General features: G+C 46.1%; 1 protein-coding gene across 6 annotated transcripts in view; it reads right to left on the bottom strand.

Moving 5' to 3' along the window:
• LOC142061300 (rho GTPase-activating protein 7-like) overlaps window positions 1-18,089 on the bottom strand; it is a 54,892-nt gene extending 36,803 nt beyond the window's left edge. For 5 of the 6 annotated variants that reach the window (XM_075102139.1, XM_075102138.1, XM_075102137.1 and 2 more), the window contains exon 1: window positions 17,985-18,089. In XM_075102139.1, coding sequence (XP_074958240.1) covers window positions 17,985-17,991 — 7 coding nt within the window. In that variant the 5' untranslated portion in view covers window positions 17,992-18,089. The remainder of the gene's footprint in view (window positions 1-17,984) is intronic. The other variant, XM_075102140.1, reaches the window with a different exon arrangement.
• Window positions 18,090-18,689: the final 600 nt, after the last annotated feature.

Here is an 18,689-nt window from a genome sequence, read left to right on the forward strand (position 1 = left end):
AACCTGCCAAGAATGAAAGGGAATACAAGTGTGTACTGCAGCTCATGTTGCTAAAAGTTTAGGGACATTTACCTATGACCAAAAAGCACTGCCACGTATTTCAGTGACAGGAGGATTTATTTTCCGACATTTAAGAATAACTGTTGCTGTCAGTTTCCAGCTGGACCCAGGGAATGCTGTGCAGTTTCTAGCTGTGTCATTCAGATAGTCCTTACCTCTCTGATAACACAGTGAGGGAGTGTCTGGGCTTATAGGAGCTGATGGGTTGGTTTACATCAATATCACTTACTCAACTTCACTATAATTTTTTGCAGTTCTTGTAAAGGAGACAGTATAGAAATACAAAGTACTCACACACTCCCTCTTTTCTCCTCTCCAGAAATGCCCCACTTCATCTTTAAGAAGTAAAAACAGCAAAGGAAAAAAAAATGGGCATCGCTCCCTTGCAACTTCAAGCCAGCATAAGCAATGACAGCACCCACATGAAATATTTTACCATTAATGGCTCCAATGGAAAGCTTTCCAGATGATCTATGGAAGCCCTGCAATCAGAAATATTATAAGCTTTGCTCAGCCCCATTTCAAATAGATGGTTCTCAGATGAGAGGGGAGTTGCCCTCACTTGTACCATCACATTTAGAAATCCATTTAAGTCCTTTTGATGTTATTTGAATGATCACTTCTGAAAGGTTATAAAAATGCAGCTAAGCCATATTTGTTTTTTATGTGATATTTGGAAAGTGTAAACACTTAAATCATCAACCAAGTGCATAGCATTCATATTCACCATACCTTTTAAAAGCATACTTAGCATACCACTGAGAAAGATTACTCTGCTGACAGAAATCAAGCGTCTGGATTAATTTAAAGGAGTGCATTTCACAATCCATCATTCCAGAATAGGAGAACAAGGAACTGCTCAGTTAAATTAAATGGTGAGTTACTCTGGAACAAATTAAAGGAAATTAATCTCTGCACTGTGTCTAGTCCAGACGTGTAATTCAGGGCTGATGTTAGTAAAAGCCAAGCAGTCTAGCTGGATTTCATAGACTGCATCATTTTACAACCAATATTTATTTATTTGCACACTTGCACAACATGAGAAGTAGCAGGATTTGTGGTTTATAATATGAGTTGGCAGTTTCAGTGAGCACTCTTCAAGGACTTCTTGAAGGAGAACAGGTGTGGGAAACCAGCCTGGGAATGGCGGACCAGAAGCAAAACCCTCGCAAACCAAGTGGAAGGCAAATACAGAGGATGCTTGCTGCTCCCACTGCGGTGTGTTTGAACTGGCAGCAGGGCCTTCTTACAGCACATTCTTTTCCTGGGACACTTTGGTGGCCATCACTGGCTGGATTTGGTCCATGTCTGTGAGCTAAAGGGCTCTCCATTAGACCCTGCCCAGCCCATGTCCAGCTGGTTCAACGGGGGCATTATGGACTGAAGGCTTGTTTTCTTCTTAGAAAAGGATTTACCTGAAAACCCTAGAGCCCACATGCAGAGGCAATCAGGCTCAGCAGAACATATGATCTACTAAGAAAATTTTACAAATGGTAGAAGGAATGAAGAAACTTAATAGAAGAGTGTAATAAGGAATATACATCTGTGTAAAATTCCTTGTGGTGCCAGTTGGTTCTGGCTTTGCGGATATTACCCAAAGGCTAAATTTCTCAAAGTGTATTTTTAACCTTTTTTTTTTTTTTTTGTATCTTTAAATAAGCAATCCCTGTTCTATTTTCTATTAACTCGTCTCCTTAATTTTCATTTTAATTTTTCAACTTTTTGTCCCTGGACCTGTATAGATATATTTAACCCAACATAGAGATAGTAGTGTGAAAAAGAATGCTCCAATGAGATGCAAACTCCTATATAACCATTTAGTCTTCAAAAGTAAATCAGATTATCCTCACAGAGCTACGCTCAACAACATTCCAGGCAAAAAAGTAGCATATTTCATTTACATTGATTTCCCCAACTAGGTCTCATTTAGGCAGTAAACTGCAGAGTCATGGCAATACAACTGATCATACAGAAAGGCGAACTGGCTCTCCACACTTGAAGATATTGAAACCTTGGTAAAAAAGGTGCTTCAAAATAGAAAGGAGCTTAGCACCTTCCAGAAACCACAGGCACTGGTGACTGGGATGTGGCTGGTACAAGGAGATGAGTGGTTTCTACACAGCTTTGGTGTGCTTGCAAGCCAGCATCTCTCTGTCCACTAGGTAAGAGTGCTGCCACTCTGCTGGGCAGTGCCATATTGCCCTAGCTCCCAAATCTGCAACCCCCTCTTGGCACCCATATCCCTTCAGGGCTGCGGGCTCCTACCAGGAGCTGTGGCTGTGCTCTTTAGGGAGCAGTCTTCCTACTTTCCCATCTGCTTTGCTCTCCTGCTTCCTTTTTCTCACCACATAATGCCAAGAAGCAATAGGGAGAGCAAGCAAGAAAACAAACTCTCTCACACACACATATACATCCTGGTGTAGAGGAAATTTCTCGCACCCCCACACTTTCCATGTCAGCTTGCAGGCAGTAGCTTCTGCTGGTGGAGGAGCGAGAAGATGTATGTCTACCCATTGGTGACCTTAAAGGTATATAATGGGAGAGCAAGATTTCAGCCAGCTTGAAGTGTTAGAGAAATCCTCAGAGCATAAAGCTCCATTTTTCCAGGTGGGGCAGACACTGGAAGGCCAGTGGAACCACCCTTTAGACTGGCAAATGGACGTCTAAGGAAACAGCCAGAGATGAAGTGACTTGTTCAGAGGAAACCTGCAAGAGTCAGCAGCACTGCTCTGGCTTCTCTCCCTGTAGACTGTGTAACTTTTCACTAAAGCAATGTATGCCTACAGGCTAGCGTGCTTTTGAGAGGCTGTCTCTCCAAGCCGAGAAGTCAGGCTGTGAGTCGGTCCTCCTACAACCTTACAAACATGAAGTAACAGCCACAAGCCATTACCTGAAGCTTGTCCAGATGCTGCAATTAGCAAACATGCCAAGTGGGTTTCGTATTTAGTAGCAGTAGCTTATTCCTCTACTTGCTTCCAACCTAATGCATTTAGGCGTATCTCGTAAATACACTAATCAGCTTGAGAGTTAATATTTCCATAAATTCTGATCTCCAAAGTTCTGTGCTTTACCATAGTAAAAGAGGCATCTCAGTTCCCCAGGTTCTGCCTGCACATTCTAGAAAGTAACAAAATATGGAAGGAAGGTATTGCTCTGAAAAGCTATGCTGAATCGGAGAAGGCAGAGCAAGAGAGGAGATATGCTGCCATTGCTCAAGGTCACTCAGCAGGTGTGTGGGCAATGCCAAATGCAAAACCTCCTTACAAACCTCACCCTTTAGGGCCAGCTTGCTGCCACCCACTGTTTTTTTCTGAAATCATCTTGGAATATAATTTCCACCATCTTAGTGTGGTTAATCCTACTGTCTTGTAAATGGGAACTTCTGCTGAAATACCAACCATTTGTTTTTATACATTTGGCAAAACACCTTTTCCTTGTATTGCCTTGGCCAAAATCAGCCCAATTTTTCAGGTTGATTGGGCATTTGGCAGTAATGCACCTAAATGGCTCTGTACCGCTGTATGATAACCGAGCATTGGCACAGGAAGATTTATAGCAGCAAGCCCCAGGTAAGGATGCTCCATTTTCCTGCAGACTGATTAGTACTGTCTATTCCAGTGATTTAAGTGTTTTTTCAAAGAACACATCTGAAGAGCTGAAATGGATACATATTGTCAGCTTCTGGCAGTTTAAGTGCAAAAAGCTGCCCTGAAAGCTCTGTGCAGTACCACGAAGAGATGAGCCTCTATGAAAGCTAGTCAATCAAAGAAGATAAATCTTTGTGTCAGTTCCAATTACTGAGATACTCCAGTTAACTTGGGGAATCATAGACATTAGACTGGCTTTAAATGCCCATGTGGTTGGGACTATACCATTGCTCTTGGGAGGCAATTTCACTGTCTGACAGATCAAGAGGCTTTTCTCAGCTAGTTAATTCCAATTAAGTTTTTCCTCTCAACCTCATCCTACTATCCATTATCCTCAGTCAGCTACCCTTAGCAATTCCTCTCATGTCATGCTAAGGGTCCTGGAAATGGTGACATTATTACAAGTACCTGGTGATGACACCCATGAGACCTCCTAGTGCTACAGCCTCAGAGTAAGGATGGTTTCTGTATTAAAGAGCTTATTCCAGCTGCTAAGGCCCTTAAATAAAGCTATACACTTTAATTCAGGTACACCAGTAACCTCCCCTCCTTGTGTTTTGCCTCTTTTTTCCTCTGATAAGTTTTGTTTCTTCTGGCTACCCTGCCTTCAAATACACAAGTGTGAAGATAAGTTTAGATGGTGTAACACTAGAAGAGAGCTGCTGCAGAAATATCTCCCAATATTTTGCTAGAATGCTACAAGCACCAGTGACCTGGAAGACATTGCAAGTATAAATAACATAATACAAAGAATATATTTTTTTCTGGCATATTGCTGTGTCATGAACCTTATATAAAGGAAAAAATTACAGGGGATTCCATTAAATAATTCCTTTCCTTACACCTTCAAAAATTAATGGGAATTACAAAGTGGATGGGAACCATTGGTATCTTATCTCTGATCTTCAAGGGGGCTGGTCATACAGCTCCCCCGCTCCCATTCCCTTAACCACACTGGCATCTCTCTCACACACTTAGGAAGACAAAAGAAATTAAACACTCCATAAAAATATTCCTGCAGCTCAAGAAGATCAAGAGTTTTAAAAGTTTATTTCAAAAAACAAGAGGGATTCAGCCCTTTTTTCAACACAGCAGTGAGCATCAAAGGGTGACCTACTCCTCTGTGGAAGCAGCTCCCCTTACCAGAGGGCAGGTGGAGAAAGCCCAGGGAACTGGGCCTGAGGAGTATTGAGGGTACGAACACACCTTCAGCTGGGGCCATGAACAATGGGGGACCTAAGCATCTCAGCTTCCTGGCCAGAGGGTTGTGCTCTTTGTTTACTCAGGAGAACACAGGATACCAGCCTGGCATGTAGAAATAACTAGTGTTCACCCTGGCTCTCAGGAGTTGAGAGTAGGAGCCACTGCTGTCATGATAATTTTCAGACCATGGTTGGTGGTTCCTGGGCCACGAACTGCATGCTCCCCAGGGGTCCTTGCTGCTGCTCAAAGCTCAGCTAAGCAGCAGCAGAGTCTAAAAGGATCAATACAGTAAGCACCAACTGTAGGAAATGTAAAGAAAGATGTCTCCACGTGAGAACCGGTGTTAGGGCATGACACAAGTCGTGAAGATCGCCATATTCTCACGTGAGTACAGCCTCCCCCTAATTCACTGCAAACTTGAGTCGTCACTGCTTATAACAGATTTTTCTAGGCACGAGGTGAAGCCAGCGTATGTGAATGAGTGGGCTGTACTGCAGGGCCTGGTCACTTCATGGTTTTCTATGTAGAGTTTTTATTATTCTGCTTACTTTTTTGCATCAAAACAAATTGAAGAGATGACTTTTAAAAAGCAGAGTCAGGCTTCCCCAAACTCTAAAAAATGTTTAGAAAAGGGTGGGTTGGATCAGAAAATATCTCTGAAACTGATGTTTCCTCTGACTGCACCTAGAGGAAAGCCTGGTGGGCTGCAAGAACACCAGCCCCACAAGGCCAGCATCATGTCATGGTTAGCACGGTGCATCCTGGCCTTGGCATGCCAGGCAGCTCTCAAGGTGGCAGGGAGAAGACAGCCTGGCCTCCTCAGCATGGCCACATTTTGATCTAGCATGTGGACCTCAGAGAGCCCCCAACTACCCAGAAACTCTTCCCTGCTGCCAGTCTTCAAAACCAGACATTACTCTTTAGTTGCGTTTTCAGCATCTTCACTTAACCATCAGTACAATTTTAAATTGGCCACCTTATGATAATACCCCATCTCCAGCATGCTCGCACCACATCTTAAATGTTCACTAGTCTTGCTTGAACCATGAGGGCATGGGCTTGGAGAAAGGAGATAATGCAAGGAGGAGATAAGTGTTCTACTCATCATCTGCAAAAATAACATCTAATTTAGCCATTCAAAATGCATAATTAATTCAGCAGGCCAATAAGCTGATTATGAAACCTGCTGGTATTTTCTCTGGCAGGACAGACAGACATATTACTAAGAAAAAGAAAACTGGATTAATTTCAAAATTATTAGTTTATTACCAAATAACTGCTCTTGGCTAGAACTTCCGTGGTGGGTACAGCAGAATCTACTAAAGCAAATTCAGCCTGTGTCGTGCCAGCTAAAGACCAGAGGAGCTGCTCTGAGGTCATCTGAAGTCAAATTCACAGAACTGGGCAGAAGTCCTGCATGGCTTTACACCAGTGATTAATTTTATACCCCATGCTGTCCTGCTGAGATCCCAGGGATAAAGCATGTGCGTGGTCAAGTCAAGATTTGAGCTCCAACCTAGATTTACATAAGTGTAAAGGAAAGCACTACCCAGCCCAGTATTTATGTTATTCAGGCCAAGGAAAAAATGTAGTGGCAGCTGTGAACAGCCTGAAAAACAAAACCCTGATGGGACGACCTTCATGCAGAGGTTTGGTTTGTTGTTGCAGCTGACTCTCTGCATCTCCTTTATCTTCTTTTTTTTTTTTTTCTCCTTTCAGAGATGCTTGACTTTAAATGCAAAAGGATAACATGGGTCAGGGGGAGTGCTTATTATGTATGAGCTATTTTTCTTTCATGTTAGCAAAATCCTTTTGTAAAAGTTGGCAGAAGTCCTTGCTACAGCTAAATTTCAGACCCATGGGTGATCTGGAATTTAACATTATTTATGTCTTGGTATAAAAAAAGCAATGAAAAGGAAGCAAATTCAAAGAAAATAATCAGAACACAGCTGAGGTCTCATAGCTTTACTTTTTTAAACCAATTAAGTCTATCACTGCCCTTGTCTTCACTGATGTCGTATAACTATTTCAGTGGTTTGAGGGCTTGCTATGTAGAAGCTGGAATATTTGTAGGAATTACACATCACACATTTCTATGTTGTTTCACAGGCAAAGAGCATGAAGCAATTTACAGATTCAAAGAAGTAACTTGTACAGCAGAGCTCCTATTCATGGGTGTGCCAACACTAGCTGCTGACAATACTAACACATTAATAGCAGTGCAGATATTTTACAGTTTAAATCCTTTGCGATACAGGTACGGAGAGGAACACTGAGTGGGGATGAAATCCTGCTGCTGCCATCACTGAGATCCCCCTCCAACCTCTCATCCCCCAGCCAATGGCTTTTCATTGGGTTGGGATGACAAGCAGCCAGACTCTGCAATCCTCACTCACACTACGTGGTACGTGGTTCCTCAGCCATTCACCTCCTGGCTCCAGGGAGCTATGTGTACTGTAAGAGTAACTGCTGAGTATGAATGAGAGCTGAAGTTCAGGCCTGGACTGCCAATGTTGTCCAGACTTGCAACATTGCAGAGAAGCGCACTCCTGAAGGGTGAGGTTGCAAAGAACATTTTTAGGAAAGGGTTATTTGTGTTTGCTTATTCCCAGAATGGTCCCAGGGTCAAATCATACTGAGTGCTTTTCCAAACCTCGTTTACCTTCAATTAACATTCACAAAAAACTAAGGCACGTGTTCTTAAATTATTCAGAAAACAGGTTTGCTTCTTGTCCACGTTATTTCACAGTGATCTTCCGACGAAGTTAAAGAAAACCACAGTTGCTCCTAATACAAACATGCACGAGAGAAAACACACTCAAAAACTTTGAATCATCACAGGCAGGGGCCAATCCTAGTGATGGGGCAAGGTCTACCCATACTTCTCCCTTGGCCTCTCATTCTTCCAGAAGACCTCTCTTCAAACAGACACCACTCCTTGATTCAATAGCTTATTTTCCCAATGCACAGAACATATAGGTGACTAAAATAAGAAAGCAAGCAGCACCAGACAGCCCCTCCAAAATGGCTCCCCAGGAGCTGGAGGAAGCTGTTATTACTCAGCTTGGGGTTGAGATGAGCTTTGAAGAAGAACACATTTAAATGCACAATAGTTTTCTCTTTGAGGCGTCCTCCCCCTCCAGCAGACATTAAATATGTGCATACTTAATGCTTTGCAAGCTCCGCAGCAATAGATTGGATCAGCAAAAGCAACTTGCCTTAGTAATTCAGGTATCTGTGTAATGTCAGACCCTGGAGGTACATCTAGGGTGACATTTTCAGAAGTATCTAAATTTCTTAGTCTCTTCAAGCTCCATTGAAACTTGCTTGAGGTGAATTTGAATGGAACCTAGGCTCCCAAATCTCTTTTAGAAGAGGTTAGCTTCTGTCTTTAAACTTTGCAATAAATAACAAGCAGAGTCTGCTTGAAAAGTTGGGTATAGAGCAGGTGTTTGGATAGTGTGATCATGAGCATAAATGAGCACAATTCCTTTGAATATTAAAAGTATATTTGATGCAGTGCTCAAGGTCACACAGCAAATCAATGGGAAAAACTGAATCATAGCCCTAAGGGCATATTACTTGCAATCAGATGCAGGAGTAATTGAGTAATTGCACAGACTTAAAAGCAGCATTACTTCAGCTTAACATATAGCTAGAAAGGGGCTTGGGGAGGTTCAGTGATTTGCCGAAGGGGAGAAAGAGTCAAGAGCAGGGCTGACATTCGATGTGAACAGCTAATTTCATCACACAGGTAACACAGCACTGGGAAGTCTGCTACTAACTTACACTCCGTAAAACTTCTGATTTTAGTGTCACAGTTTTCAGTATCCACTGCCGGAAATAGTAAGAGTTCCCCACTTGAAAGACACATCTTCCTGACTATTGGCACTATGTTGGGAGAACCCAAGATGAAAGACACTCAGTGACTTGGCTCTGACAGCCAAGCTGGCACAACACTAGCAATGACTGCTGAGCAGGTGTGTCCCTGTGTGTGGCAGTGAGAGTATGTCCTTTGGCTGCTGAGATTCAGCATGAGCTGCTGGCCCAGCAGCATGCTTATCATCCCTACCTGACAACGACTTGTCTCTCATTTCAGCTGTCAAAATTATATTTATGCTAGTGCAGTATTTCCTGTTTTCAAGTTTAGATGGTTCCCTCAGTCATTTTTCCACTAAAATGCTCAAGCATTTTTTTAAAACATCTAAACAGGAAGAGACCTGACCTCTTCTCCCTGAACATCATGTGCTCTTTTCTCCTGGCAACAGGAGATCACTCCTGTGCCAACTGCTGTGGTGACTCCAGGACAAACTGAGGGGTGGATCCCATACCTTGGGACTGCATGTGGGCTCTGCTTGTGTGCACTAAAAAGCATGGCACAGCTTGTCTTGAAACATTCAGCAGTCTCGGAATTTCAGTCAAAGTTTTTCCTATTCACACCCAGCTTGCCCCCCTCATTCCACCTCACTGCTGTGCCTGACCGTGCAGACAGATCCTGGGGTCTGCTCAGCAGGTTGTGGAGGAACCACCCCACAGCTCTGAAATCAAAGGAAAAATGGCCATTGATCAGTTGGTCTGATGTTGAGCCACATACTTAATTCAGGTGGATATTGGGCAGCTCCTCTCTGGTACAATTTCACTGGGCACAGAATGGTTTTGGGGGTTGTTTCCACTTGGAGACCTACTGGCTCTGGGGCATCATCGCTGCCTCCTCCTCTGGAAAGGTACAGACCCTGAAGCAGAGCTGTTGTGTTCCCTCCCATCCAACCACTTCCAGTAAAGGCCGCGGGGAGGAATTTCTTTCCCCGAGATGGACAAGGGGTACACCTCAGGAGCCTGAGCTGTGCTAGAAGACCCTTGCAGTTGAGACAACAGACACAGCAGCCCTGTTTGCTGTGCATGCACCAAGCCCAGCTCCAGCCAGGCTGCAGGACCCATGGGGGTGCGTGGGGTGCCGGGCGGGGGGCCAGGGGCACTGCCCACTACCAGGATCCAAAACCTCTCCTCAGAAAGGCAGTGTTTGCCTCAACAGACGCCATGCACAAGGGTGTTTATATTAGGCAAACTCCCTGGCACATTGCATTAAAATATTAAAAAGTTGGGCAGCTCTGAAGGTAGAGCCTAGAAGCAAACCAAAAAGGCAGCTTCATTACAACTAGCAAGTGCAGACTGTCCTGGCACCAACAGACCACAGCTTCAGGGCACCATGCTCAGCCACAGGGAAACCAGCATGAATCTGTATGAATCCAGCCAACATGGGAGCAGGATAAATGGAAAAAAGTCAGGTCTGACTTCAAGAGAAGTGCACTTCACCTCCAGGAGTATGCACATAGCCTTAGGAAAGGAGCAAAGCAATGTTAAAGCCTCTGTCAAACCATCTGGCTGTGAGGATGGCTGCTCAGGGCAAGCCACTGGGACAGTGAGTTTCTCACCTTGCAGCCCGCAGTGCCAGGTCTTCCCCTCACCACCCTCCTTCTGGCAGCTGCTCTGGGAGCTGCTCTTTAATGTACCCGAGGCTTTCCTTGGTGAGTTTTAATTGCCAGGCTCCAGATACAGCTCTTTTGCTGGCGTAAATCAAATGCTGACACATCTGAGGGTGACAGAACAGCACAAGAGTGGAAGGAAAACCCACAAGTGAAGGGAAACTTCGGGCCCTGTGTGCTTCTGTGCCCACACATTCTTCCCACAGAGCACTTGTGACAGCTGCCTTCCAGCCACTCCTAATCTGCACTCCCCTTGAGAAGCCCTAACGTGTCTGGAAATAACATTTAATATATACACTAGTATATATGAAACATAGGAGTGTGAGGGTCTTGCAGCAGTTTGGTCATGCTGCAGAATTAATCTGAGATTGGTGATAACTACAGAAAATTAGTTTTATATTAAAGTGTTGGGTTTTTTCTCCCCAAAAGTTGCTGTCCTAAGTCGCAGCATCCTACAGAATAAAACATGTTAGACAGTGCCACCCTCCCACACCACCTGCATCTCCACGCAGAAGACTTCCTTCCCCACACTCCAGCAGTAATTGAGGCTTGGGCAGGTGGTCTCACCTGGTGTAGGCTGCTTGGAGCAGGAGCCAGGCTGTAGCTGCCAGCTGTTGCCCCATGGGCTGATGCTGATTCCCTGGCCACTAGCTCCCATCTCTGCCCACGCCTCAGACATGGGTGAGCACGTGGAGCTGACACTGGGCTGCTCCCGCCCACTGCAGGGATGCTGTGTTCACCAGATTGGGATGTTTCCTCCCACGCAGGGGAACACAGCCCAGGCCAGCCCCTGAGAACTGCCAATGGGCCACAGAAGTTGCACCACTGCCTCCTCCACAAGGACCTTGTTCAGCCTTAAGACACTCAGGCGGAAAGTTTTCTTGGTGTTTATATTGCATCTCACCTTTTCTCCTCTCTGCATGTATTCTGAGCATCCATCCTTCCACACCCACCAAAACAGGGAAGCATTGCTCTTCTGAAACGCGCTGAGGCTATGGCATTTCCCCAGAGACAGAGCTGGACTCTGACATCCCAGCCCTGAAGGGTGGCCCCTAACCAAACCTCCTTCTTCTCCAGAGGAGCAACCTGCTCTGCTCAATGCACCTTTTGCTGTTATGGTTATTGCAGGTGGATGGGAATGATAGCATGGCTCCAGTCTCATTCTCTAAGAAAGCAGAACAGTAAGTATTTTGGGAGACTCCTAATATTAAGGCACAGTCATTAATTGTGACTAAATAAGATTGGTGTGTATTCTGGACTGGTGCCATGGTGGAGAGAGGAGGAAGGCAATCCCAGACAAATGATAATGTGTTATTGGTCAGAAAGATTCATGTGGTGAAAATGAATAGTAGTAAGTAGTTTGCAGCTATATCCCATCCATCTTGTCTGTTGTAGAGAGAACACGCTCCTCAGTGTGTATGCAGCTTGCTCTCTGACATTCAGGTCACAAGCTGTAATTTAAATTTCTCCAAGTTCTTCTTTGTTTAATGTCCTATCAGTCTGGAAGCAGCTCAAGGAAAACCCCTGTGATTTCTCCTTCCAGCTGCTTTAAACAACTCTCTAGCTTCTGTAATTAGTAGCCTAATCAGTTAAAGCATTGAACATATAGAGCCTTCCGCTACGCTGGTTTGATGAGACTCACTGGGTCTGCAGCCTTAGTGGTGACTGCAAGGATGAATCTGCTATGGATTGAAGGGCATTGAGGTTCAAGATAAGTTTTCTTTCTAGATAAATTCTAAAAACCACAGCCTTTTTAGGAATGTTTTTATTAAATTATGGACCCTTTTGAAAAACCCTTACACCCTATGAGAGCATCTCCACATGCTGACATAGCAGGTAGAGACAGCATGGGAACAGCCATGTTTTCTGGACATGCAGAGAAGAAAATAATTGGATACATACATACACTTGAAAAAAAAACAAAAAGTGTGATTTATGAAGTAAAACATTGCTTTGCCCTTTTCCTTTTTGACAGTTGTGTCTGATGGGGAACTGCTCACCATGGCCAGCCTGGGAGTAGACACTCGGTCTTTCAAGGTCACTTGTAGAGCACCTTCTGTGGCACAGAAGTGTGCAAGCTGGGGTTGGTGTGCAGCTGCTGTTTGGACATATAAATCTACTACTCATATACACATACTCCCTTAGGTAGCTCCTCACAGACTCTGGGGCACCTAGAATCATAGAATCATTAAGGTTGGAAAAGACCTCTAAGAACATCAAGTCCAACCATCAAGACTAGTAAGAGCACTACTAGACTAGTAAGTCTAAAGCACTACTAGACTACTAAGCGCTCTGCTATGTGTGAAGGTCCCCACATCTGTTCTGGCGGGAGGAGACCAAGGGCACACACACTGTGATCCAGGGGAATGCGGGCAGCAACTCATTTCCCCATGGTGTGCAAATCCTGCCTCCCCCCGGAGTAAGCCTGCATCTGTCCAACTTCCCTGTATGCAAGGAGGGAGCAGGGAGGGAGCAGTGTCCTGTCCAGGGAGCTGCTCTCCAGGTTAAAGCACAAGAACCCCACTCAGACTGGGCAGAGCCTAGTCTCAAGATCAGCGATGCTACTGAACACGAGGAAAGAATACCACTGTCTATCCCAGCTAACACCTGGATGTGTCATTTGTTCAGTTTGAGACTGTCAAAAACATGCGCATTTCTGATGGTGAATGAATGTAGCGGAGTGATGCCATCATTACTTCAATAGCTACACTTCACTGAAGAACAGCCTGGGTATGAGTGCTGGTATGGCCTCACCAGTCTGGGTCTGTACATAAATCACTTCCACCAGAAGGCCTTAAATGCCACCATTCCTTTATTTATTCAGCAAACATATCATACCCTAATCTACTTCTAGTCTTTTAACAATATACTAATTTTTTTAATAAAACTGTAACAAGGTTAGAAGATATGTTTCCTATCTCGTCCCCAGCCTGCCCAAACCCAACCATGTACACGTTCTATCACTGCTCAGTGCAATGTTCAATGAAAAAGCATATAAAATTAATGTTCCCTGGGCTGCCAAGCTGATTAAAGATCCATCAGATTCCTCTCAGATGAGAGAGGAAGCACAGGGCTCAGCGCAGTTTCCTGTGTGCCTAAAAATAGCTGTTTGATATGGTTTAGGCAGAGGTCAGTACCAGACAGCTGCATGAGCTCTGGTCTCCATTTGCCTCGTGCTGGTGGGAACAGGACTGATGGCAAAACATGTCCCCCTTAGTGCAAGAGCTTTTGAAACACATACAGTGTGCTCCTGCAAAAATAACAGAAGCTAATGAGAGTTTGCTGTCTGCTGCAGTGGGAGAAGGGCTACTAGATACCTGCCAGGGGAGGGGTCCCACCGGGGTCATCCCCGTGGGCTGGCAGCAGGTGAACCTCTTTATTCACCTGGTGCTCTCTCTGACTTTGCTGAATGACATATGAAATCTAAGAACGTTTCCAAAATGCTCTAGAAGAAAAGAATGGTCATAAAGATGTTATTTATTTGCTTCAGTCCAACTGAGGGACTTTAGGGAATAGCTTCGCCCCCACTCTGCGTGGGTTGGCTGGGGTCCTGAGCACTGGTGGCACACCTGGGCCCCAGCAGCAAACCCAAGCATGCTGTGACATCTAGTGGCAAGCTACCCTGAGAGCCTAGAGAAAGCTGGGTTGGACAGGTCTTTCCCACAGTCCCTGGACAACCAGTCACAGACATGTCTGCATTTATTATACACTCTTCAGACCCATCTTTATGTGTAATGTCAAGTATGATGACTATTTCTACTTAGTCCAAGATGTGCTGGTGAAAGGGACAGTATATCCACCTTGGCAGACAGCTCTCATCTTCCTTGCACTAGGTGGGAAAGGTCCCCTCTTTCTCTCGTCCCAGGTAGTCATCAAGTGAACCACTCTGCCAGCATCAGCCCCAGACCCACATCTGCAGCTGCAGTGGCACAGGAGCTAGCTGAGGTTGGATACAAGTTTGGCCATTCACTATTTGACATGGCTTCCAATCCATGTCCCTCAGCAGCACCCAGTGCTGGTGTTTGACCAGCTCAGGTGGCCCTGCCAATGTCTCCCAGAAGCCGAAGGCACTAACAGCCTGCGTGCAGCTGGAGGGGTGGAGCAGCAGCCACAGCACCGTGTAACTTTATTGCAACTCCACCTCCTTGTCCTTCAGCAAGGATTTATTTAATATTTCACCCTTTTTTTTAGACTCTGTTTGATTTCACGCACCATCATCAGTGATATACTCAATATTAACTTGAATAATGATACAGAAATTAAATCAATAGGCTTTGCCTAACAAATAGAAAGGCCCCATCATGCAAGGCCAGGTAGCAGAGTCAGGGACATCATCTGATTACTGTGCTGCTTTGTGAAAGAAAGGAGAAACAATTACCAAACACAATGAGTAAAACTGAGAAAAAAAGTCAAAGCTGGGAGTTGGGAAGGAGAGGAGGAAGCTGCCATGCAGCACATGAGCACTGGCCTCTTCATAAAACCACCCTCTGTGCACCCACCACAGATATCTGCCCCTTCAAATGCCCTGCTCCTGCTCTGTTTCTGGAAGATGATGGAATCAGCAGTGAGGTCTGAAGTACCATAGCCCTGGAAAGCTGAAACCAGGGTGGCCAGCACCAATCCTACTTCACATGCTTAAGGTCACTGAACCAAGCTGAGACTCACAAGTGGTCCCCAGGCTCCAGCAGCGAGAAGACGTCCGGCACCACAGTAAAACCTACTGAGCTGTCAGCTAGGCCTTTCCTTTGTATTTTGCCTTTCAGAATGCTTCATTTTAATGCATAAAACAGCTACTTATTTGATATTATTTATTCACCAGAGAAGCCAAGTTCCCTTCCCACACAAGCATGCCTTCCAACAGCTCCAGGTCCTGCCTTTTCCCAGGAGCATCAAGGGAAACAGGAAGAGGCAGAGGAGGGACGGGTACAGTGGACAGTGTGTGCACTCAGCCCCTGTTACACAGGTCTTGCCAGACCACGAGGGCCGGGTTTTTGGTATGTGTCAGATAATGCTAACCCTGGCAGTGCTCCTAAATGATGGACTTCAGAAGCTGTAATGGCAAATTTATACCAAAGAGAACAGCAATCCACATGAAAACACTTCCAGAACCAGCTCCCCATCTCTTAATAGCTCTCTGACCACAGGACAAGCACTGTGGACAGGGGGATAGCCCCACTCATGGCTGGGAGCGCTGACCCCAGCAGCCCCATGATTGCTTGGGGGGCTTTTGCAGCACCCCAGCAGGTTTCCACACCACCACACACCCCAAACAGGCACTGCCAGGACCTGGGTCACCCTACTGCCCGCCTCAGGCTTGTGCTTCATGCCGGGCACTTCTACTGGCTTTACAAGCAGCTTTCATCAGTGAATGCAATGCATAGGAGAGCAGATAGATGGTGGCTCCTCCCTCCTCAGCACCCCTGAGGCACAGCAGCCATGGGGCACAGTGTGTCCTTCCTTGCCGCTGCGCATGGCATGGCCAGCAGCTTTGCCCTTCCTGCCCTCCAGCCAGTATCCCCCTGGGTCACTTCCCACCGCATTTGTTGTATCAGCACTCAAGTGCATGCTGTTCTTATGGTGAATATCTGGCAACGCAACCCATTCTCCTCTTATGACTTTTAGCTTATGTCAACAATTTATTCATTTCCAAAAGACAAGTAATTTTCTACCTTAAAAAATACACATTTTCCACTGCCTGGAAGACCTGTGTGTACCAATGGAGGGATGCTCAGCCCTGGCCTCAAATGCAGCAAACTAATTGTGTTTCTTCCCAGCTCTTGTGCTCAGCACATTGCCAGGGTGACGAAAAGCAATGAGAAATAAATTGACTCAAAACTTGGCCAGAGAGCATCAGCAAACAGAGGGTTGAAAACTCAGCTTGATTTATTTTATAGAGAGGCAAAGGACAAGAAATGCGGTGTTATTCCCAGTTGTGGTTCTGACAAACAATCCTCAAAGCCCATGTGAAAGCAGAGCTGCCGGCAAGGCCAGGCAGCTGCAGCCCCAGTGGCCGTCTGTCAGGGGAGTGTCACTGGGAAGGGACGACATGACACTAATTCATTTTCTGAAAACATTCACTGTAACACTTCCATCCCCTGCCCAGAGAATACAAAATATTTTACATGGAGTGATAAAATGAAAGCCACCATCTGACATGTAGACACTTAATATGCTCCTACAGATCCGTCAGAGTTACTGTAGGATTGTTTCAGCATTACAAAGCAAGCCTTTGGCAAAGGCGGGAGCTGAAGCTGGCCCAGCTGATGGCGAGAGTAATGCCAGGATTGCCCCAGCATGGGGGCACAAGCTCCCGCAGGCTGGGGCTGCTGCTGAGGGGCTCCAGCCCTGCCGAGGGCACCCAGACACAGCAGGAGGGAGGTGGGAGAGCAAGTGCTCCCCCAAGCAACCAAGGGGTTGAACCAGCTGAAACAGCAAACATGCTCAGCCTGTATCCAAGAACCTCCTCCTGCTCTGGGGAGGATGGGAAGGACCCAGGAGCATGGCTGAGCACTGAAGCCCAGAGCAGCACCAGCTGCCCCTCTCCAGCCCCTGCTCCTCACCCAGCCCCGGGTGCTGGGACACCCACTCCACTGCTGCAGGCTTAGGGCACCCATTGCAAAGGTCCTCCTTTCAGCTTTTTACCTCGTGGTAAACAGATCACTTTTGCCATTACTTTTCAGGAAGAGGCATCAGTGTTTATGGTGACTTCTCCTCTGATGCTGATGTTTTCCCATCATGGGAAGTGGACATGCTTTCCCCACCATGACACCCTGCTTCCACTTTCGCATCTCCCATGCTGCCAGCCAACCCAACCGTCCCCTGCGGGAAAGCTTTCTCCTGCCCTGCTGGTGCACACACAGTCAGGGGTGAGACTTCGGTGGCAAGCACTAAGGGTCCTGGTGATCCCTGTGAGGAGCATCCAGTGCCCTCTCCTGCTGCCCTGCCCACCCTGGGCTGACACTCACAGTGAGACACAGAAGTTTTATCTAACAAAAACCTCCATTTCTTGGCCAGCACGTGGAATTTCATGACTAATGATCCGTGAGACGTACAACAAAATAAACCACACGCATGTGCATATATATATTCATGCACACATGCGTGCCCCCCCCCCAAAGGGCTCTGTAGTCCTCGCAGGGCACCTCCGTCGCTGCAGGGCAGCGGGCAGCTGAAGCCGTGCCCCTAAGGCGGTTGCAAAGGGCGCCGCGGGTCCGGCTGCAGCAGCGCAGGTAGCTGCTACCCTCTAGAGGAGAAACCTCTGCCGAGCACGAAACCCTCAGCTGTACTGCCTCCTTTCAGAGAGCAGGCTTTGCTGTAGCATTAAATGCCCTGCGTGTCACAAGGCTGCTTAAGCATTAGTTTGCAAAATTTATAATAACTGCATTTTTCCCTAAATCCCAAACAAAATGTATCAATGTAAAACTTTCTGTTTTCTGTCTAAACGAGCACAGGCAGAAGCAGCACATCCCAGGACAGAACAGCGAGACCCACACCTTTGCTGTTCCAACCCCAAAACAGCTCACGCCCTCTTTTCTGGTAATAACATTAAAGAAATAGAATAATCAAGGAAAGAAAATAAACCTCCTCCTACCTTCCATGGGGAGAGTGAACTGCAATGTATCACTGTCGTGTGCAGAAGTTATTCCTGTGTCCCTGCAAGCGAGCAAGTCCTGCCCGGGGCAACTGAACTCCAACCCTGTCTGCTCGGCTTTAAGCAGGACTGCTGAGATCCCACCCAGGACGGGGTGGAGAATCCTCCCTGGGAAAGAGCAGCTTGGACACAGCCCCCTCCAGCTGTTCTTCGCACCCCCGCGGGGCTCTGACATGCTGTTTCCTTTCTCTTTCCCTCAGTATCCATCAGCAGTCACTTTGGCTGCCGTCTCACATCAGCATTGACAACTGAGTTTGCAACAGGGACTGAGTTTGACAGCGCCAAAGGTGTGGGTGGCACGGGTCCCAGCAAGAAATACTGTTAAGGCATAAATGCAGGGTACATATAGTTTAAATCATCTGTGGGACAGAGACGAATGAAACACACAGAGGTACTAGAAGCACTAGAGTTACGACAGTGAGAAATCCTCGATAAACTGGAGCATGGCCCAGCTGAATGAGCTCAGTGCAAAGCCCATTGCTGAGTGCCCTAGTGTGGACACCACACTGAACACTCTGCTCAGCTTTGCCAGAGGCAATGGGAAAAGTAAGCTGAATCTAGTGCTCTTACACTGGAACTCTTTCACACAACAAAGGTTATTTCCTTTAAAACAATCTCTATAGCAAATTCATTTGGGTTGGAGAA

This window comes from Phalacrocorax aristotelis, chromosome 8 (assembly GCF_949628215.1).
Source record: "Phalacrocorax aristotelis chromosome 8, bGulAri2.1, whole genome shotgun sequence".
Lineage (NCBI taxonomy): Eukaryota > Metazoa > Chordata > Aves > Suliformes > Phalacrocoracidae > Phalacrocorax > Phalacrocorax aristotelis.